The 24,602-nt window shown below is 32.8% G+C and overlaps 1 protein-coding gene across 3 annotated transcripts in view; it reads left to right on the forward strand.

Moving 5' to 3' along the window:
• The window catches only part of LOC125066146 (uncharacterized MFS-type transporter C09D4.1), a 61,725-nt gene that overhangs the window by 10,500 nt on the left and 26,623 nt on the right, over positions 1–24,602 (forward strand). The window contains exon 1 of one of the 3 annotated variants that reach the window (XM_047674101.1): positions 9,019–9,557. The exons of the other annotated variants lie outside the window; for them this stretch is intronic. Within the exon in view, the coding sequence (XP_047530057.1) occupies positions 9,243–9,557 (315 nt within the window). The 5' untranslated portion in view covers positions 9,019–9,242. Of the gene's footprint in view, positions 1–9,018; positions 9,558–24,602 lie in introns of those variants that run through there. 3 annotated transcript variants of the gene reach the window in all.

Here is a 24,602-nt window from a genome sequence, read left to right on the forward strand (position 1 = left end):
GTGAGAAAGGTTTTGAGTATGGATGTGGATGGATATAGAGGTAGGGGACGACCCAAGAAACGATGGATGGATTGTGTGAAAGACGATATGGTTAGAAAGAATGTTACTTGTGAGATGACGTCTGACAGAGAAGTATGGAAGAAGAAGACATGCTGCGGCGACCCCAAGTAAAATTGGGATAAGGGCAGGAGAATGATGATGAACTATCATGCAATCATGAAAGGTCTAAATTTAGTACGCGACTAAAAAATAATAATAATTACAACATAACACGTTACGAAATGGCGTATCATCGTTAGTCGATAAATATAAAGAGAATTAAAAAAAATCTCACAGATAGCATTTCACGTCTCATATTAGGGTCTATAATATTATATTTGTCGAGCTTGCACTTTATTTGACTTAATTATATAATCCTGCTTTAGGTATTATATATTTTCTTTATTATATATAAACGAATGTTATAAAACTGATAGAAAAATAATATACACACCCTAATTCCCATGTTGAGCAGCTGGTGCCTACATAAGGTACTAGCTGCTCAACGTCAACAAAGCGGAAAAGTTTGTATTTGATTGAACGCGCTAATTTCAATACATACCGATTATAATAATTATTTTCACACAAGTTAAAGCGAACCGTTTATTGTGGATATTATAACCATGGATTACCCTCACGGGGAGTAATTTCATGTAATGTAACAATTTAAGATTCGATTTTGAGCATTACGTTACAGTACTGCCTCACCGACTGACGAGATTCGAGCATTACTGAGTAAGTGGGGATAACTGAGCGTTATAGTGCGCAACCTCTAATGAGACAATTTGTCCGATTTTGTAAAAACAACTGCCACGACTGCGACACGAATCTTAGATTATTCTCTGAAGTTTTTTAAATCAAATCCAGATAATCCTTATTCAAGTAGGCACAGAAAAGCATATTTTTACTCATCATGTTCCAGTGTTGAATTAAATGTAAAAATACCACCAGTTCCAAAAGTAGATTCTACCAAGAAGATCCGACAAGAAACTGTAGTTATTCTTTTCCACACATTTATTTACAGTGAATGTAATTATAACCTGTTTAAAGTAATTACTAAGGATTTTTTTTTAACATTAATATAATCTTGTATTGAATGATATGCCTTCACTCTTAAATGACTACAGTAGAATCTATAAACGTTTATCAATACGGCAAGCAATGAAACAAGCACGTATAATCCAAGTTTACCGCAAGCGTAGCGTTGGTTGAAGTCCGTATAACATAAATTCTAAACTAAAACGTCTTTGACATCTTTCATATTTCCGTTCGTAAAGAGGCGGTCGAAAATTTTATATGCTGAGAATTTCTTCGGATCTTATAAGACCGCTTCTATCGTTGCCGCTATGATGAATGAAAAATGTAAATAATATTGCAACGCGTACATTTTTATTTATGTTGATTTAAACTTGTATCTGAACGGCGATAAATTCTACTTTATATAGATTTATTGCAGGATTAGAGCTCAGCTACAATATCGATTCTTACGCCAAAGACTCCTTTTTAAAATATTGTCTATGCCTATTTGTACCATGTATAAAAATAATGGCTCATAGATGATTAGATTTATTTAGACTAATTAGGATTGTCGTCGCTTAACCTATGAGTCAGTTATTAATCTTATAGGTGTATGATATCAGCGTAGATAAATATAAAATTATTAGATACTCATGATAATATGATTATAGTATCTTTATTATTACTATATTTACTTTGTGATAGGAATATGTGCAAGCCTGTTATAATAGATACCACCCACTCAGCAGATATTCAACCGCCAATTGTTTTGTTCTGGTTTGAAGGGTGAGTGAGCCTGTGTAACTAGAGGCACAAGGCACATTACGTCTTAATTTCCAAGGTTGGTAGCACATTGGTTGTGTAAGGTGTGGTTAATATAACAGCGCCAATATATGAAGCAAACCAATGTTTTTACTTGTTCTTTTTGGTTCATCTACGTTAAGAACAAGTGGTAGTAAATTGCATTTTCTATTTTATAGTATTTAGTGTTCACGAATTAAGTATATCTTGTATAATGTTACCTACATGACAGACAATATTGTGAATTGATCTAAAATCAAAACGATCCGTAAAGCAGTTCGTTTTATAACATTTAAATCAATCGTGAACCGTCTCTTCCGTTCGACCGCAAATGAGGAGCGTCGTGAATTAATCGTCGATTCACTATCCTTAAAAGTGGAATAAGTTGTTATTAACGATGCAGCACAAACCTACACTCTTAAGTCTTATTTTGCTATGATTTATAGAGCTTCCTCTCCTCTTAAAGAGGGATTTGAAGACTTTATCTTACAACGATGTTGTACTGGTACCAATGTGTTAGATATTATCCGACACAAGCAAGTTTTCTCTCGATGTTTTCTTAATCGCCAAGAGCACTAGATTAATTGATAAGTTTTGTTTAATAAGCAATGGAAGAATCGTGTAAAATAATGCATATCAATGTAAAAAAATCATTAAGAACCTTTGAATTTTTTTGGGATGTTGCGTCTGGAATAAATATTTTGTGCAAAATATTGAAGCCATATTTACAAATCGTTGGTTAAACTTATAATAACGCATTTAACTCAAACACGTAGAAAGTTTTAAAAGTAAACTTGCAAATTTTCAGCATATGCAAAAGCGTAGTCGAACCGCTATGCGCAATAATGGAAACTTAACGTAGCGGCCTCTATCCCGTCTACAGTTGGATAACTCCATTTCCCGTTTTTCGAGAATGTTCCGTTCATAGATTTGATTTCATTTACTGCCTGCAAATACACATATTTTAAATCATTGTCCACCACTTGTTTGCGTATATTATTTAGAACATTTTACATAAAGTAACAGCGAGTGCACTGCTGGTTTAAGGTCTTCTCTTTTTTTGAGGACACAGCTTATTCCACCCCGCCGCTCTAAAGCGGTGACCTGCACGAGTTAGATTAAAAACACAAACTAAGCATGTAAATTCAGTGGCGTTTGCCTCGGCTTGTCGGCAAACCTATCGGATTAGTTTCAATTTTCAAACATAAATAAATACGGTGAATATGATATTAAATAAGTATACAACTGTGTACAAAGTGTTGTCTGTGACTATTTGAGCTCCCCAGTACCAGTTCTTTCATTCTTTCATTTAACTGTATTCAACGCAGAGCAGTTCAAATTATCGACGATCAAGCTCTATACAATTGACTTGATTTTTTGGCTTTGTGTAGCGCTGATTTTGAATCACTCTGCATCTTCTATCGCATTTTTCAATGGCAATATTCCGATGAATTGTTTAGATTAATCGCGGCATCTGAATTTCACCTTCGGACACACTTGCCCCCCGTTCTTGTATCATAAAAGAAAATATTTACGTTATACGTTTGCCACGTACAGCATTAAAAAAAAAAATTACGTTTCCTAACCGCTGGGTCCTTTCGGCGTACAGATATTAATTATATATATTTTTAATACAGTAATGTTTTATGAAAAGCATTGTCTGGAGAAGATTGATGTATGGTTTCGTATGTAACATGTATGGGTCGGGACAATGGTTACAGAAATGATATATTGCGCTCAAAGTGCCTACGTGGTTCAATTTAAAGCCCTGTATGAAATTCAGTGTCAGCTCTTTTGTACATGTGTCATTGAAGATAGAGATTTATAGACATTGAAACATATTTTTTGTAGATATGTAAAATTGCTATGCCTGGCTGTAAATAATATTTTATGACCCCAAACAGAAATACTAGAAATTGCATTATATTTATCGTCAAATAGAAATGATTATAAATGAAAATTATATCAAAAAAGTGCCGGTATAAACAGGAATAAATTAATTTATGTACTTACAAAAGCCGGTCTTATCGTTAAGAAGCTATCTCTTCCAGACAGCCTTTTGGTAAAGGACTTGAGATTGATAAAGTTCTAAAGAGGTGAACAGATAAAAAATATACGATGAACCCCTTTATGTAACCTAAATGTAAGTGTCTATTTACGACTTTACCTATCCAATTTGCCTGTTAGCTTTCAAAATCTTTATTTCACACATACTTAGTATTCAGTATGTGTCGTAATATGTTTGTAATGCTCCGAAATTATTTAATGATTTAGAGGCTGCCAGCTGTCAGCTAAAGGTACTGTTGCTTCTAATATACTACCAAATATTAGAATTACTGAAGCTTGAGAAGTGCCAGGAATTACTGATTTATTAGACACAAACTATTGAAGTAACTACTCACTAATATACAGTTGTAATGGAACATAATACCGTAAAAATAAATATAATTTTAGCAAAAATTTATTTATAAAACTTTGCTATGAATTTTTTGTCAGGCACTTAAAATATTTTCTTAACTAAGTAGTAACTAACTTAATTCTTTCTTATTTTCGAGGTAGTAGTAGAAAAATTGAATTACACGCAATTAATTTTTGATAAAAATTATCTGTTGCTCATAATTTAGACAAACCTAAAATCTCGTATTGTGTTGGTAATAAATTAACATCACACCTATTTGTTCACGTTCACATGCCAACGATATCAGGTTTGCTCCCTACTGTCTCCAATATATTCACGTAATTATATGGAGGCATAAGTTCTGTGGCAGCTGTTCAGCTAACGACCTCAGCAATTTGCTGAAAACGCCGCTATCCACTTTTCATAGAGTTTAATTACGTGTCTCTGGGCTAGCTCAAACATTAGACAGTCTTTTCGTACTTATTAAATATGCTAATATCATAAATAGAAAATAACATAAATGTCCCACTTATGGGCAAAGACCTTCCTTTCTCGCAATGAGAAAATTATTTACAAGTGATAGAATTAGTACAATTACATGCAGATTTTCTCACGATGTTTTCCTTTGGCGTCGAGCACGTGACGTACACAAATCATTCATCTCATACGTTTAAATAATATGTATATATAAGCGATTCATTCAAACATTACATTCAATAATAATAGACGATTATTGTATACATGTAAAACTTACTGCTGTTTGTAAAAATATATTTAAACACTTGATGACGTGTGTAATTATAAACTCTTGTAGAAAAAACGTAGTAAAAGTTTTCGCTGGCTTACATACCTGTAAAATTCCTTAACTGAAAATTAAATAAAATATTTATTAAAAAAAAAAATAAGTGCGAGTAGAACCAGTAATACTTATTGTTATTAGTAAGTAATATTATTAATTTTAGAGTTCATTGCTCTAATATTCGAATCTGAGCAATCAAATTATCATAATATTCACGTGATAGAGTAAATTGCATTTATGTTTCGCTTTGTTAATTGTTCAAAATGTATAATGTCTGTACTTCCCCTATAATTTATCTAAATTAGAAGGAAGCGAACGCAAGATGATATCCAAAGATGCTATACAAGTATACGTATGACACATTTGTGAGGCTTTTGTTTTGTATCGGATATGGAAATAATTTGTTAAACGAATTAAAATATCAATTTATATCAATCCTACTTGGTACTGATTAGAAGTTCTACCGCCAAACAGCAATATTTAATAGTGTCGCGTTCCGGTTTGAAAGGTGAGATAGCCAGTGTTACTACAGGCACAAGGGACATAACATCTTAAATCCCAAGGTTTGTGGCGCATTGGCGATGTAAAGAATTGTTAATATAACGCCGCTAGAAGTTAGGTACTGCAACAATGTCAATGAATATGTTGACCACATACCATCAGGTGGCCCATCAGTAACACAAATTAGGTGATATTTTTTAACAAAAGGTTTTATTTTATTATGAAATGAGCTATACTATTAATATAATAAAATACTTATCAGCATTTCTCGATAAATAACTGTAGTGGAACCGGAACATGATAATAAAACATATTCAATATTCATATTTTAATGACTATATTTATAGTTCAATACTATAAATATAGTCATTTTGAATACAACTTCATTTTCATTTTAACATTTATTTTTGAATTTCAAAAAGCGTAGAATAAAAGGTAGCTAGTAGGTACTCGTAATTCCTCTGTCCATAATTATACAAGAGTTATGCAAGCGAACATCTGTTAATTATCTCGATTGGCGATGTTTTCAGCGAGCAAAATACGACGCAGTTCGTACCCGCTCGTATTGCATTTTTTAGTATCTGGCGTGAAATAAGCTCCCAAAAGACTGAAGCTGAAACGCCCATCGCATTGAATAGATTCGCTTTCATGAAGGTGTACTAGACTATACTTATTTAAATATTTTGTATAACGTTACGAAGATGCCGATTCATAAACAAATAAAGTATATTATTCATCAATTACGTAGATGATAAAAAAGCAGGGAGCGTGGCACCTGTTGACTTTCAGGCTGGATGATGTAAATTAATTGTATTGAACTGTCATAACATTTTATCTCAAATGTTGAAAAAGAGTAACTAATGAATTTTTTGCTAGTTCTTTTCGGTATATTCTACACCGAAACGGTGGATTTACGTTTAGTACAATTCTGTAAAATATCGATACATAAGCGTGAAAGCGTATTTGAATAAAGTATATAAAGATTTCGATTTTGATTGTATCACAATTCTGGTGTGTTGTTTGATTTTATAAAAAAAACTTATTGAAATAAAATCTCGTTATAAAGTTGAAAACATGTCTTCGTTGTTTTTATTTTCCAACAATAATTTTACTTTCTTTTTGTTTTAATAATGACATTAAAAGTGGTACATTTTTTAATGAAATTATATTGCTTTCTGCGTTTGTACTTTGATGATAATTGGTTTTTTTTTTAATACAAAATAATGTGGATCAAGGCCGTTTTGGGAGGTAGATATTTTTAAAAACTTGCAAGCAGATCTTGCCCGTATTGATATCAGTTTCCTTATCACTTAAAACACGCTTACTGCATCTCTTTCAACCTCCACTGCAACAAATTGCCAGGTTGGCGATATAAACAATTAATTTCTCACTTTAACTTAATTTTAACATACATTATCTTGTAGCGAATCGATTATCGTACCGCCTACACAATTTCCGCCAATTTCTCAAGTCAAGCCAATCCTATTATTTTTTAAAACATAGTATAAAATTAGTTAAACATAATTTAAAGTAAAATTATATAAAAACTAAATAATTATTAGAATTGTTTTAGAATATATTTGATGTTATTCGATTATTAAACCTAACACTTTATCATTATGAATGTTATTTTTTTAAATACAAACTGTATATAGTACACAGTATGTCGTATGTCTTTATATAAAATAACAGTTTCCCTATAAGCCTTTTAAATTAGCTCTGCCCTCGTGTGTCGTGGGTTGATTTTATTTCATAATTTATATACTTATTTTTTTATAATAGTTCTAATTCTAGTACATTTGATAAATTAATATTTTCCTCTTCAACTGAACGTTTGCTAATTCGCTTTGTCTGTGTTTGTATATCCACATAGTAACGTTACTTAAGTCTTGAAGCGCCTTGGTAGTACTTATTATGAAGGTGCTTCAAGACATTTATCAAATAACTTGAACTTGAACCACTTTCAAACATTTCACTTGGAGTGTGATACGTAAGTGGTGCTAGTTCAAGTCGAACTTGAAAATTGACATAAAGTATACGTTGAAAGGCTGAAAGTCTCACATAGAAAAGCCGCGATGGAACAGCAAGGAAATGCATATTAGCAAACATCACTGAATTCAAATATACTTAATTTGTGTTTACAAATAATTTATTATTCGGTAGTAAATAACAAGGATCAATTAGACAATCGCAATCCAGTTTTAGACATAGGCCTCTTCCAAGGTCCACTAAAGCTACTCTACCTTCCGCCAGGTCACGCCACTTTCTACAGATCGAATAATTTCAAATAACTGATAACATTCTCCTGTCCAAATTATCATAACTTTTTAACACTTTATTTCACTAATGTTTTATTATTATCAATGAATAAAAATTGTCGTGTTTTGAATAGATGTTAATAGTTGATATCGTCTTTAGAGAACCGGTAGGTACATCATGAAAAAATGGATCCATCCTATTTCTGATCGTTATTGTCACTGGATAAATAACTCATACTCAAATAGCGTTAGGTGATCCTATCAGAGACAGTATCTTAATTGTGCGGTTGAAATTGAGGATAATTAGAAAAAACCAACAATCATTATGTGGAAAGGCTACATAAGATAAAATTATATATACAAAAATGAACTCTGGCTTTTCTCTAAAGTACTGGCGTAAAGACGAGGGCTTCACACATCATAAAATAATCAATTATAATATGTGGGAGCCACATATGTATGTGGCTCCCACATTTTATCATTTTTTCTTCTTTATTCTATGAAATAATAAAATCTCACTTTTGTATGTAGCGTGAATATGAAAAATGAAATTTTATTTGATAAATGGCCGATGTAACTTTTGTTTCAACATTGTTTTGTAATTGTTCGATGGACTGGGGGAGTGTATCGGATGTGACGTCACGTGTTGCAAATTCAATCACTGTGTGCAAAATTCAACAATAGTCACCACGAAACTTTACCTGAACATAGTTACCGACATACATATGTACGGCGTGTAAAGTTGTGTATACACAGTTGCATATGTGTTTGTGCCAATATTTAGTTTCTGTTCCGTTTCCCTCTTTAAATACAAAAAATAAAAGGTTTGTCAAGAAAATTTATAAGGTTCGGTTGTCATGAGCTGAAGTACCGTTCTGCCAGATATCGAATTCGTAATCCTAAGACTTGGATGTTTATTTAACTGAGCAAAATCTGCATTTTACTATATTTAAATTGGAAACAGATATAAAATTTTTACAAGGGATTCGTTAAGTTAATATTAAAAGTAATCACTAGATATTTATTAATTAATATTTGTAAAATAAATGATATATTTGATGTATAATAGCAAAGTAAATAACTAGATGACTAATAATATTAAACCAACTGGTCTAGTCTCATCGCTTATCAGAGTATCATTCACGGAGGGTGCGAAGGAGCTCTTCGGGCCGTGATTGAGGAAAATTGAAAACAGTCGACTGCGGGCGGCCGCGCGTCTCTCACGCTTACAGACCAAGCCCCGCGCTTTGAAAAAACGCGCGGAAAATTGACAATAATATATATTAAACTGATAACGCATAGCGTAACACAAAATAAAGATATATTTAAAATTAATAATATTTACGTATTTTTGTAGATTTAGTAAATTCATGTGCCATAGTAGAAATTTATTCTTCCAAGCGACAATAATATAGAAATATTTACAACGATGACGGATTCTAAGAATCTTGAAGTATGCGGGAGCGTGATGGACGGTGTAGCAGAAAAGGGGGGTGTTCTAGATTCGCCGACTAAGAAGACGACAGTTGAATATAATGTTTTTCCGATTAGATGGCTGGTTTTGTTCATATTCGTTCTCTACTCTGCCACTAATTCGATGCAATGGTTGCAATACAGCATAATCCAGGACGCTGTGGTGAAGTACTACGGGGTCACGAGTATCACGGTCTACTGGACCTCGATGGTTTACATGATTACGTATATCCCGTTGATTTTCCCAGCGAGCTACCTTCTAGACAAAACTGTAAGTTACTTGAATTATCTAATTATTTTTTTGTAAACAAATTCAGTTTTTTTTTTCGTTTCGTGCTTAATTTTTGTTCTTTATTTACAAATAATTTTTATTTTGATGTTAACATTGTGTTGTTATCTTATATTTTTAACAAACTTTTAATTAAAAACCTCTCTTGGTACGTGAGCGTTAGATTTTGTATCTGATTTATTTAGATAAAAGCTAGTTAAGGAAGTGTCGAAGTGTCTTCTCGATGTCGTGAAGGCCCAGTGGTTAGAATACGTCAATCTTAACCTATGATTGCGGCTTCAGACCCGGGCAAGCACTATTGAATTTACACGTGCTTATAATTTATCTCGTGGGTAGCGGCGCATTAAAACATCTTAAGTAGATTCGCATGTGACGGATAAAAATCTGTTCATATCTCGACACCAACAATTTATACTACGTTAACTCGAAAGTGTGCGTACACTCCGCTAATAATTGTAAGCCTTTAAAAATTGCCTTTAGTTAGCGTTGTATAAATCTGTAACTTCGTCAATTTTGTATATTTTTTTACGATTTTATTAATACATATAAAATAACATATTTTAAGCAACTTGGCACAAAAAAAACGATTTTCATTATAATTTGAGTTAGCGTAGTATAAATTGTAGGTGTCGATTTGTGTCCACCGACTTACCACCACTTTAGTTTTAACACGATTACTTATTTTTTATGCGCTATGTCTATTTTCTTTTTAACGTCTTTAGTAACTATGTATTTAGTAGGAGGTATTTTACATTACAAAGTTAAACGTTAATTATGTTTAAATATTAACGTTGATTAAGTAACTGCTATGTTTATTTATTTTGATAAATAGTAACACATTGTTACAAATAGTTCTTGCTGATTGTATCGGTAATTATTACTTTGCACACTTTTTCAATTTTATTAGTATTTGTTATATAATAAGTAGGCAAATGAGTTACCTGATGGTAGGTGAACCGCCCATAGTTATTGGCACTGTAAGAAATATCCCATTCACACCAATGCGGTACTAAACGTTGGGTGCTAAGATGTCCCTTGTGTCGGCAAATATACCCACTGGTTCATTCATCCTTCAAACCGGAACACAACAAGATTAATTCAATATTGCCGTTTGGAGGTAGAATTTATGATGAGCGGCTGGTACGTTTTTTTTTCTCGCTGGAAAAACGCCTTACGCTTTTCCCCCACCGGAAGCCGTGGGGTATGTGGGACTCGCCGGTGCCCTGGACTGCGGCCTAGTACACCGGAATACCCACTAAAAACCAGCGATATCCACTCCGTCTTTACAGCGGGCGCCACAAGATCGCTTTCGCATGCTTCCCAGTCGGACTTGCCCAAAGCCGAGTAAACTTTTGTTACATAGCTAATTTTGGCATAAATCATTGATTTAACAATGGAAGGAAAACAGTAACTATAATTTGATGTTTCCGTAATATCTTATTAATCGCCATCAAAATATTTGCATCAAACTTCGTGACAAAGTAGTTCTTATAGTTTTATCATTAGAGTTCACTTTCATACGGAAAATAAAATTCTGTTATTAAAAATATACGTACCCATTTCGTCGTGACGTTAATTAAAATACGTAAAGTGACATACATATATCGTTGTAACGTAACTTGAAATGACCTTCTCGTTAAGGACAGAAAAAAAAAACTGTAAAAAGTTTTTTTTGTTCGACTAAATTATATTTTTTTATTATCATATAAATTCTATGCAAACGAATTAAATGGACCGTGAGAGATCTGTCAGTGACATTGGATACGAAACAAATACCTGCTGTTATCGGAAACGAATACTATTCTCGTTCTGTTACAAGAATCGACTAAAAACAAACCATAAATGCAAAAAATATATATTCCTACATCATTTAAGATATTTATCGAAAAAATAAACAAAAGTAATATCGTTAGATATTAGATATTATATAAGCAAGTTTATTTTTTACATTACATTAGCACCCTGTAAATTTCCCATTGTTGAGCTAAGGCCTCCTCTCCCTTTGAGGAAGAAGGTTTGGAGCATATTCCATCACGCTGCTCCAATGCGGATTGGTGGAATACACATCTAGCAGAATTTCGTTGAAATTAGACACATGCAGGTTTCCTCGCGATATTTTCCTTCACCGCTGAGCACGAGATAAATTATAAACACAAATGAAGCACATGAAATTCAGTGGTGCTTGCCTGGGTTTGAACCCGAAATCATCGGTTAAGATGCACGCGTTCCAACCACTGGGCCATCTCGGCTCAAGCAGCAAGTGTATTAGAAATATTTTTTATAGCTTAACAAAGTGCGATGAGATGTTCGTTGAGAAAGAAAAGAAACGAGTTAAATGAGAAAACTGATTTAATATACTTTGAGGATCTCTGTCGAGCATAGGTAATTATGTTCGCAGTTATCATTTCTAATACTTAGAACTACGGCGTAAAGGTTAAGCGGACTAGAATTCGTTGAATTTCCGCTAAGAACGAAGTCGGTCAAAAGGACACTATTATGTCTACAATACAAGTATAATTTATATACAAGCAATAAATTAAGTTACACATAAATATGATTTCAAATAACGGCAATATCAGCCAAACGAATTATTACAAATGTAAAATCTGGCAATTTTATCTTAGTAAAGGTTTGCACATACGTCAAAGAGAATATACTATAAAAAAAAAACAAGTGAACTGAAGAATTATACGTATCTGAACAACTACCAATGCGCAACGGCAGTTCTACAACCAGCAATATTTTTATTGCTGAGTTTTGGTTCCAATTGAAACCGAACCAATGTAATTATAGCCTTAATATTAAATAAGAATAAACTCTTAACCCCTACTTTCCGTTTGCATACGGTACAGAAGTTTTTGGGCAATGGTATATATCATATGTAATAAGATACCGGGAAATATAATCAATTTACCATTTACTAAATTTAAAAAGTTTATTAAGACTAAATTAATAAATAAATCTTATTGTTCATTAAAAGAATACTTTTTAGAAAAAAAACTAAGTACTGGATTTAAGCTCGGCATTGTAAATCTGTTTATTTGAAAAGAGCAACTATGCGAGTTTCTTGCCGTTTCTTCTCTTCTTCCTTCTGGAAGCTGCTTTCCGAAACGGTGGTAGTATTTAAATATCGACGATTCAAAAACGCTTCATTGTGAGGTTTACTTAAATAAATTGATTTTGATTTTTTTTTTATTTTGATTTTAAGGGATTCATCTTAGATCTGGTGGTGTTCTGCGCGTTTGCGGTGTAAGAAGTGTTTCTTTTGATAGTGTAACTTTAGCATATAGAAATGAATTTTAATCGAAGCAGTCAAGCAACAATTTGTGTTTATAATCTCATCTCGATCTCGACGGTAAAGGATGAACAGCGTGATGCAACCGTGTCGGATGTAAATCTGCCACATCCACCTATTCTATTTTATAATTGCGTGTAAAGTGTGTTGTTTCATCAGGACGTCAGTCATCATGGCAAGCAGTGCTGTATATTATCATGTTCTGTCATGAAAGGTGAACGATAAGAATGCCATCTAAGTACATGTCACAAACAAGACTGACTTTTCTTGAGGTTTTTTACCAATTATAATGATTAAAACTGCACTCAAATGTATATAACTCGCGACAACGTGCCTTAATGATAATAATAGTAAGAAACTGAAAATATATATGAAAAAGAGGGATTCAGTATTTCTGTAAAGTTTGCAGCAATAAAATGACTTTAAACTCGTTATTTTTGACACAACGGAACGTAAGAGCGAAATAAAATACTCGAACGACTTTGAAACTCAAAGTTAGGTACAGGTATTTTCTAGCACCGGAAACTTAACGTAGAACGTATGATCACGTCAATCTATCATGACTGTTCATTTCCTTCGATACATTCATACAAATAGCTTGTGATCATATGTCGGAACAAAACGTGTTGTTGAAGGCAGTAGGCTTTGCCTACTAATATACTAGATGTATGTATGTATAATATACTAGAAATTATATATATCTACAAAATCATACTATAAATATAATACATGGATTTTAGAATTTTGGGAGTCAGTACCTGAGACTTCATAAAACAAACTTAGCCTTCAAAGACATCCAGGTGACGAGGTACAGGAGGAGGAATACATACGTACCTGCGATAATAACAATCAACTCCACTGTCACTTTGTTTGGCTTCTTCCGGCTGATACGTGGACATTGTGATTAAAACGAGACGCGTTATTTAATAAATATTCTTTTTAAACTATCAACTCCTGACTCCAAGGTCTGAGACATAATGTTCGATTGTTACCCACTTAAGGAAAATTGCGTTGAGGTAAATTACACTTTTATATCTTTAAGATTATATAAAGTACTTACGATACTATTGTAACGCGTCTCAAACAAAAGGTTATTTTAAAGATGAATTTTACTCCTAATTGAAATATCATACCAATTTCAGATATTGTCTTTCCTTCTGATATTAGGATTCCCATAAAAATATAAGATGGATTTCTACTCCAAATAATACTGTTTTTTTTTTTTTTAATAAATATCTTATAATGTTTCTCTTAAGCCAGTCACCTTTTCTAAAAATAAATGAGTAAATATTCTTATTTTGCGATATAACGTCGTAATCCATAATAAATATTTCACAAAGTAAACATACTTTTAATAAACACCACAGCCTCTATATACAAGCTCCTAGTATATTCTCAAAGTGTATGCAAAATTTTAGCTCAATCGGCTAAGTGGACTGGTTGAATATTCATTTCCATAATTAGACCCACACATACTAAGGTCATTAAAAACTAATCTTGTAAGTACAAGTACTAGGAGATCTACAATCCGAACCGGTGTAGTTTACATTCAAGAATAAAATAATAATTAACGTTAGAATTATTAACAAGTGCGAATCGGACTTGCGCACGTACGGTTCCGTACCATTACCTATTTAAAAACGGCAAAAATGTCATGTCTGTTGTATGGGAGCCCCATTTAAATATTTTTTTTATTATAATTATTAGCAATTATGTAAAAAAATTAGGAATGTAACTATCACGGTTCATGAGATACAGCCTGTTGACAGACGGACAACCGGACAGACGGACAACCGGACAGACGGACAGCGGAGTCTTTGGGTATCGAACCCTAAAGTGACGATTCCATAGTACATATAAAATTTACTCGAATACGTACATTTCGTTTCCGAGAAAGTTTGTTACTCCATGTCTGAGAAAATATTTAGCGATTATTGGATTTCGTGTTGAATAATGAATTAAACAAGCTGTATCTAATATATAAAGAATTGTATCTTTTATTTATCTATAGTAATATTATAGATAGGTATTTTTTTTTTCAGTACAAAGAAATTCTGTATTTAGTATAATTTATTTCTGCGTTATAAATAATATTTATAGCATATAATTTTTTTTAGTAATATAATTTCCACCCTTGCGAAGGTCGTTAGTTTTTTTTATAAAAGAGTTTCCTTCGATTCTGGTTTCCTCGTATCTAAACGATTATTCTCGATATAAAAGTTTCGTTTATTTTTTCCTACAAAAAAATAAATAAAGTTAATAATGATAAAATACTTTACAGTAACCAAATATAAATGGTTACAAAGTAAGCAATTTTCAAACAGCTGTACAAATAGCTTATTGCTAAAAAAATATTTTTAGCGAATTACCCGAGGGTATTGCTATGAACAAATGGAGAGCCATGTGATGTTACTGTCTTCTAATATACATTTTAATACATATATTTATATACAGGATCGACTTAGCCCATTCTTGAGCCCAACAGCACGAGATTATTCTAGAAAGTAAAAAACTTGCCAATTTTGTAAGCAAGTCACTCGCACGCTTGGTACCAATTCTAAGTTATAATGATTACGTTACGTTCCTAATTCTATTCCGATGCACCTTCGACCGAACCGCGACTGTATCGTTGTGTAAGAGGACTAGGGATACGATTAAAGGACAACCATTACGTTTTGATTTGGGATAAAATGATTTTTTTTTGTCAGTAGATTCTGTCCTGACCAGTGCCGTTGATAGGCGGGTAAAGGTGGTGTTGCCTTGAAAAAATAAATACATTGAATATTTAAATATCTGCATTTTGTAATTTGTTCCTAAAAGCAGCTACTCAACAATAAAATGGTCACAAAAACAGATGGTCTTTGCACACTAAAAGGCTCAAGGGACTTACGTCCTTGTTCCTCTAGTTAAACTAGCTTTCTGATAACACACAAATAATAGGTACTAAGTATTGCTATTTGCTGGTAGAATATATGTTGTGTGTATTGTACCTACCCAAAGAGCTTGCACAAAGGCCGACTGAATATAATACCGGGATCCTCATTATGAACTGGTTTATACATGTGATTATACCAAGCAGACATAGATTTACAACTATAGAAAAGATATTGTGAATATCACTTGTAAACAGTACACTTTTGAACGTTTCTTAACTTAATCGTTATTTGTGACAAGAACAAGCGGAATTGACTTTCAAGTATTTCACTTCACGAATTGAAGTAAACGATTGTAGAAAACGTGAATTTTAAACAAACTGCAATAGCAATCATTTAACCACTCGAAAAGTTCAACCGGAGGACGCTCCGAGAAAAATTTAATTAACTTTGCAAGTTTCAATCGACGAATTGGAAATTCAAAAAGGGTTGTTAATAGAAATAAATCGATATATTTCGAGCGAAAAAATTATTTAAATTCTTGAAGTATATTTAGATACGACTTGGGAACCTTCAAGAGAAGAACCTCTTTCCATAAAGGCCCGCAACGCATCTGCAAACCCCCCGGTGTTGCAGATGTCAATGGGCGGTGGTAGTCACTTCCATCAGGTGACCGTGCTGCTCGTTTGCCAGCTAGCACAAAAAAAAAATTAACACTATATTATTCGTATCACAAATGAAACAATTGTGAAAATAAATTAATTGCGTTTGTATCCTTGAAGTATATTTAAAAAAAATAATTAATCCTATTTATTATTTATAACACTAATAAATAATAAATAAATAAAATAATAATAAATAAAAATAAATAATAATACGTACGAGAAATATAACAAATATAAAATAAATATCAAGAATCAAAGAGAACAAAGTTTAAAATGCTCATCATCATAAGTTTTTGTTTCGTGTGATGAACATGTAATCTCAGAAACTAACGCTAAGTTTTTAAATAAGTATATGATTTTGTATTACAATTCAACCATCTGTAAGCAAAACGAATCATTTCTTCACCGGATATTAATAAGCCGTAAGTGTTAAAAATAAATACATTCCGGTTATAATTACACTATTGTTATAGGTTATATTTGTGTTCCCGAAACAAGTTTACTTGAGTGCTCTTTGTAAGCGTCAACACATGTACTCGTCAAACAACAATTTTTAGTGTTGTTGTGTATCCTTTTGCGTGAGGAGAGGGTAAAGAACCCCAGGTAGTATACGTACAAGGGACATCGTATTTCACGAGTTTGGTGATGCATTGACAATACTTAATGCGCTGAGTTTCTTTCGCCGGTTCTTCTCACTTGAATAAAGGGATTTGTTTTAATTCTTAACTCTCTCACACACACCCACATACACAACACACGCACGCACGCACACACGCACACATATACGCACACAGTTACTACTACTTATAGTTACTTTTAGTTTTGGTCTAATCGATTTGTGGTGTTTTAGAAACTTTGAAAATATTGTACATTCATAATTTTTTTGATATGGAAAAGTATATATCAGACACAAATTCTAAACCTTACTAGTAAATTACTATGTTTTGGTTCCTAACCTGTTATAGAGTTATATTTTTTTTCGTTTGTATTTGATTTGATTTGTTTTAGTTAGAATTACAGTACCAACGTCTTTGTCTAATGTCAATGAACCATCAGTCGAGGTATTTTATGTAAATTAAAACAAAGAGTCAAGCCTTCCTCTAAGAATACTCAATTACAATTATAATGAGTAAACTAATACATGACAAATGATTCTAAATATTTCTAAAGATCTATTCTCTTCTTAACCCTATAGAGCTAAACTACGTGTTGGATTCCTTACATCAACTTCGGCATGACCAAGATTAATTACAGTTTTGTTAATACTACAACTATACCCACCTTATAATGAGAATGAAACGATCTCTTTCTACACTTACTAAATTATAATACAATTAGCTGTGCCCGCGACTTCGTGTGCGTTTTAATTTAACAAAAAAAGTTATCGTTGTACCCTAAGTTACTCCTTAACACATCAGCTATCTGCCAGTGAAAGTCCCGTCAAAATCGATCCAGCCGTTCCACAGATTAGCCGGAACAAACAGACAGGCAAAGGAAAATTAAAAAAGATGTTATTTTGGTATGTGTACCGTGTATACATACATATGCATTTAGTAAAAAGGGGTTATTTTAATATTACAAACAGACACTCCAATTTTATTATATGTATAGTGTCATTAACTTCATTATAGCTTAACTTTAACGTTAAATATATCTGTTATTCATGAAATTAAATCTTGCCGATGTATGTCTTAATACTTAGATATAATAACAATGTTTATGTATTTATTTGTAAATAAATAGTATATATTTTCTTACAATATAATACTATAACATATAACACTGTTGCTATATGAATACATAACTATAAAAAGAGTACCCAAATCATCGTACACGTATTCTTATTTTTAAAAACACAATAATTTAGTTTTACTACGTTTAATAGTAACATAACAAGTATCTTTAGAATTGTTTATCCATTGTCAACAATTATCGGTATTTAAACATAGACTCTGGTAAAATTAAAGGGACCATTAGATAAGATAAACTGTTTTTTTAAAGAATGTCTTTTAACAATAAGTAGGTAATACGGTTGTTTATGATTATTGTTTATGAATTTTAATGTAAATGATATCAACACAATTTAAGTGCATTAGTAAGGAGTAGCTCCGCAAATCCCTCAGTCAGTTTGTATGTCTGCTCGTTACTTTGTGTAAGAATATTTTTATTGGTTTAAATAAAATAATTATTAGGTCCTTACATATGAAATTCGAGCCGAGTGGTTGGAACGCGTGCATCTTAACCGATGATTTCGAGTTCAAACCCAGGCAAGCACTACTAAATTTCATGTGTTTAATTTATGTTTCCAATTCATCTTGTACTCGGCGGTAAAGGAAAACATCGTGAGGAAACCTGCATGTTTCTAATTTTAACGAAATTCTGCCACATGTGTATTCCACCAGTATTCCACTCGTAGTCTTCGATTGATCGTAATAAATAAACTGGACTAAATGTTTTTCGATAATACTTCGCAGTAAATTCAGTTGAGCTTTAAAACGTGTCCGGTCGCAGGTGTTTTATTCATATTGCAAATAGAATAAACAAAATATTAACTTGCAATCTTGTTTTTGTGAATTTGTGTATGTATGTATGTAAAAAATTTGAACTTCTTATCGATCTGTCTGTCTTGGTAGGTAAAAAAAATGTGGTAATAATTTGTACAAACAGTGTAATTATAACCAAAACGGATATAATAACCTCACTCAAAGTAACATGTTTATACTTCTAGAGTTGACATTGACCATACAGAGGATTGCCAATACGTATAATGGCAATTTTTTTTTTTAGTAAATTTTTATAGATTTTTTAATGACATTTTAAGTATTTTTTTTTTTTTAAATATTAGTATTGTAAATTACATTATATTTAAAAGTAAATATATTCTGTAAACGGACATAGTGTGAATCGATCAAGTAGTTCTCGAGCGTAGATTAGCCTAATACCATAAACGCAGGTGGCTGCCGAATATTCATGACCCAAATATCTCATTAAAACCATTTTCCAAATCCCTTACGGTTGTCTTATGACGCATGTTGGATTGATTTATGTCTCAAAGCGACACAAACGGCTTAGGTTTCCGTCTCTGTTCTCTGTAAAGTATTTTAATCGAATATAATCAATTGTTGTTTCACGTATATACTATCAAAGAACTTTTGATAATAACGAATCGAAACTGTTTTTCTAGTTCTTTTTGTTAAAATATAGCACTTCGTTGGTGTAGGTCTGGCCAGCTTCCGATGCCGCTCAACGGAGACGACGAAGGCATAGTCTTGAATGGTCCTATGTCGTATAGGTATTCCGATACGACGACACAGTATCCTAATTGATTTTAATAGTGAGCGAATAGGGAGTGCATTTTTGTTTATCTACGCTCATATTTTTTCACCACCATCTGATGATTATTGTTCATCACTGGCATAGACATTGGCACTGTTAGAAATTTCAAACATTCCTTACGTAGTCAATGCACCACCGACCTTGGAATTTAGGACGTTATTTATCTTGTGCTTGTAGCTGACCCACCCTTCGGAATACAAGAACACTGAGAAGTGCTGTAGGGCGGTAGAATACATGATGAACGTGTTATATCTACCAAGACGGTATTGTTCAAAACTTCCCCAGCTAGTACTCTTTATCATCATTATTAATAGATAGATATAACCGTAATTTTAAGATTAGCTTGACAATTTATTACATATAACTGTCATCATAGAAACCAACGGTATCTACTCCATTGTTCCCAATCCTTCTCAATCTACTTTACAGGAAACGTTTAGCCAACACTAACTTTTAAGCATTACTCATATTTTATTAATATATACGTTCAGTATACTACTGTTCCTTTCATCGTTAATTTTCTTTAAGGAAATACGGGTTCGAGTTTTTCTTAGTAGTGAGCGAACACATAACTTTGGTCACACAGTCTTAAATAGCTGTTTAGTAAAACGATCTTGACTTGATACTTTTATTGCTCTCACGTAATGAGGTCATCGTTCTTTAACGACAAGTCTCTACAATGAGTGTCCTCATAGCATTAAGTGCAAAATTAAAATCAAAATATTCTTTAATTAAGTAGGCTTATAAAAGCAATTTTGTATCATCATGTTACAGTATTCGATTAAATATAAAGCTATCATCAGTTCGAAGAGTAGATCGTACCGAAAAGAACCGGCATGAGGCTCGGTCGTTATTATTTTCCAACACTCTAATTAGAGTTTATGTCAATAAAGTCAAATTAGATTTATATACAGGGTTATTGTTAAATCTACGTATTCCCGTTAGGAAATAATAGGGACTATTTTCGATACTTTTAACCCCAAAAAATATAATATATTAACAACCAAATTATGGTTGTTAATATATTATATTATTATTTAAAAAAAAGATAACTCAAACTGGTTCAATTTTGCATCATGCATATTTAGGAGTTAAAATTAACGCAAATAGTAACCCCTATTACCTACCTCCGAACGGGAATACTTCGAATTACCAATAACCCTGTATATTATCCTGCCTGGATATCAATAATTACTATATCCACGCATTTTGATCATTAATATTATTTAGTATTGAGCATTATGTTTTATTTATCAATACTTTTTTAAATTGATGAAACACAATTTAAATTAATTAATAGATCAAGTTAAAAATAACTGTTGAATCTTATTATAAGTCTTGCACATATCTCTACCGCCAAGTGTCTCGTTAAATTCCTTTTGATTTGTGTGTTTATTGAAGTGCTTACACAAATGTCTATCAGCTTCGTGTGAGCTTATCTGCGTAGGTAATATAGTGAACCGGGATGATCCAATGGTTATACGTACATCTTAACTGGTGATTGCGGGTTCAAATCTAGGCAAGCACGTGAGATACAGCCATGAGATACAACCTGGTGATGAACAGATAGACGGACGTACAGCAAAGTCTTAGTAACCGGGTCCCGTTTTAACCCTAAAAACGTTGTAGATAATGGTTACTTTTCTAATTCCGTTTTAAATTATACTTATTATTGTAGACAGATAATATGAGAAATTACCAGGAAAATCAATCTCGCCTCTTCACCTTTGAATATGTTATCGCGCTAAGAGTTCAAAACCAGCTCTTGACCCGTCGTTGAACGTCATCGATCCACTGAGTTAATTAATACGAAGTACGTTAAGATAAGTTGAAATTTAACTGCATTAGTTGAGAATTAGCTTAGCAACGTGAGATCGTAACATTGGAAACTCAGATATTCCGTAAAGATTCCCCTACAGATGTCTCGGTTGCAAGTTTGGAAGCATCTAATCTTAGGGTGTACACACATAGACGTGTCGCGTCGCAAAAATCAGCGATGCCATCCGTGCATCACGTTGCTCGTTCCGGATAAAGTTATGTTATTTTGACATCTGATTGTACACACTTATGTAGTGGCAGACATTGACATGGGTTTATATTTCCAGATAATATGGCGAAAATATATTCAAAAAGGTACTCCAAAAATATACTTTTTTAATAATTTGTTTGTTAAAAGTCATCACAATTTGTACTATTACTGACAGTTTGGTATTTTGTAAAGTTTTCTTTACAACAATGAAAAAGAAATTATACTTGTAATGATCCATTACAGATAGGACAATACGTCCAGCGAGGTTCACAATCGTAGAAAGAATATTCATCATAAAGTACAAACTCGAACGCTTTACGACGAAAGGAGTAACGCGACGATTATCCCGTATGTCTGTATACCCTTAATACTGCAAATTCCGTTACGGTGCAGTCACCAACAACCGAAGTAGTTCGGATGCTAATCACGCTGGCTTGTTTACTGTGATTAATTTATCAAATTGAACATGTATCTTAGAATAAATTGAATGTTTATTTAGAGATCAAATTGTATAAGGAGATTTTGTATTTGATTCAAAAAATACACTCAGAGAAACGGAAATTGTAAACAAGGGAGTATTACATCGTCACAGACGTCGCACGGATTCTCTTCCGATATATATATATATTTTTTATGACATTGGTTGGCGGACGAGCATATGGGCCACCAGATGGTAAATGGTCACCACCCCCCATAAACGAAGGCGCTGTAAGAAATATTAACCATTCCTTACATCACCTATGCGCCACTAACCTTGGGAACTAAGATGTTATATCCCTTGTGCCTGTGATTACACAAGCTCACTCACCCTTCTAACCGGAACACAACAATACAGAGTACTGTTATTTGGCGGTAAAATATCTGATGAGTGGGTGGTACCTACCCAGACGGGCTTGCACAAAGCCCTACCACCAAGTATATTAATTAATTATGAGAAATACGAAATGACTGACACTATTAATGACACAGCTATTTACTGATAACATGATTGTTTGTCATTATTTCATAATAGATAATTTTAGAAGTCACCACATAATCTTGCACATATATTAGTAGTATTAGATACATTGTATGCGGATTATTTTATACGTGTTATCAGCTGTGACTTCGTTTACTTGTTTTTTTTTTTCGATCAATTGGCTCTATGTAGCAAGGACGGAGTATTAAAATTTCACAATTATAATTCATAATATTATTCTGCATACTAATTTTATAATGGTGGGACGGTCTTTAGTGATGATCTCTTTCCCATTTCGACTACAACTATTCTCGAGACTAACCAAGCACTGGAGATATTCCCTAATCCCGGGATAGGTCAGGCCTTAAGTGGAGGTAACTTTTAAGCTTTAGGATGCTGCGGATAATTCCTATCCACTTGGGGTTTGAACCTAGAGCTTCAAGATCTACAGTCATATAAGCTAAGCGCTAAATTACCTAAAAATTATAATGAAAGAATTTCTCTAGGTTTCAGTGGTTTTTTTTTCTAGATTTTTCAGCACTCAACCATGAGGAGAACTTGTATCCAGTAATTAAACTAGTTCAATCGAACAATCTAGAACCGTAAAAACATAAAATATATCTCGGCTTATCTGTACACTTCTATTAAATATGTTATATGTGTGTATACCCCGAAATAATTTAAAAAATAAGGCATGCAATCGATGTGATTGTAAAACTTTAAATGATATTATTTCATTGTTTATTATTTTTTAGCACAACTGAAATGTAGAAGTTGAATCAGAAAAAATGTGAATATTTTCTGCGTGATGCAATAATGTTCGTTAATAGAGCGCAGCTTCACATGCAAAAACAAATCGCTTTCATAGGATCAATGTTGACCTATTTCAGTAAGTGGGGGCGACGAAGTTAGGTAAACCCCATTATTTGCGTATTCCAATTTCTGCGCCTCAGAGACGTATATCTACGTTAATATGGATTACCTCGTTAGCATAATTTATTCAGACTAGTTTTCCCCCGCGGTTGGACTTAGTAAATTATAGTTGCAGTAACGGAACGGAATGTCTTCCACGATATCCAATATTTTCCAACGTCACAGTCAAACGAGATTCTCTTCTTTCTTACTTGTCCAGTAGGTATAGCGTTGCTAGAGCCGGATGTGTTCTATGACATGTGTTTAATGAAGCTTTGTATGATCAGCTTGGCTTGTATTAAGTCGATTGTTATATGTGCTATTTATAATTGAATGTATGATTTTTTTTTTATGAACCAATGAACGATGTCTTGATTCAATAATGAATATTATATGCGAAATTAACGCTATCTGTCTCTGTTTATTTCACGCTTAGACTACTGAACCGAATTTGATGAAATTTGTTATGAAACAAACATAAACCCCAAGGAAGGATATAGGCATATTTTTATGCATAATACTTAACAAATAACCCTAAAATGCGAGCGAAGCAACTAGTGCTTCATTGTATATTAACGCGTACTTATTTAAACATAAATATTATAAGGATTACTCGGTGAAGGATACTAAAAAATTCGGTCGGGTTTTTCTAATAAAAATATTTTGTAAAAAAAGAGACATATCAATGTTATTTTTGTGTTAATTGTTGAATTATATAAATCTTAATTTATAGTTGTTTTTGAAACATTAAATATACTTCTTATTTGTAATCAATAAAAAAATATTAAAATTAATAATTTTATTTGTCGTTTGTTAGTGAATAAATGTATAAATTAGTGTGTGTGTGTCAACACAAGTGCTTTCTTTATATTTTCGGGACGGCAAATCCGATATTACCGACAAGGGTTGAGGCGCAGGAACTACTCTTCTTCCGGGACGCTAAGAATTTCTTATATTAG

Source organism: Vanessa atalanta, chromosome 1, assembly GCF_905147765.1.
Source record: "Vanessa atalanta chromosome 1, ilVanAtal1.2, whole genome shotgun sequence".
NCBI lineage: Eukaryota > Metazoa > Arthropoda > Insecta > Lepidoptera > Nymphalidae > Vanessa > Vanessa atalanta.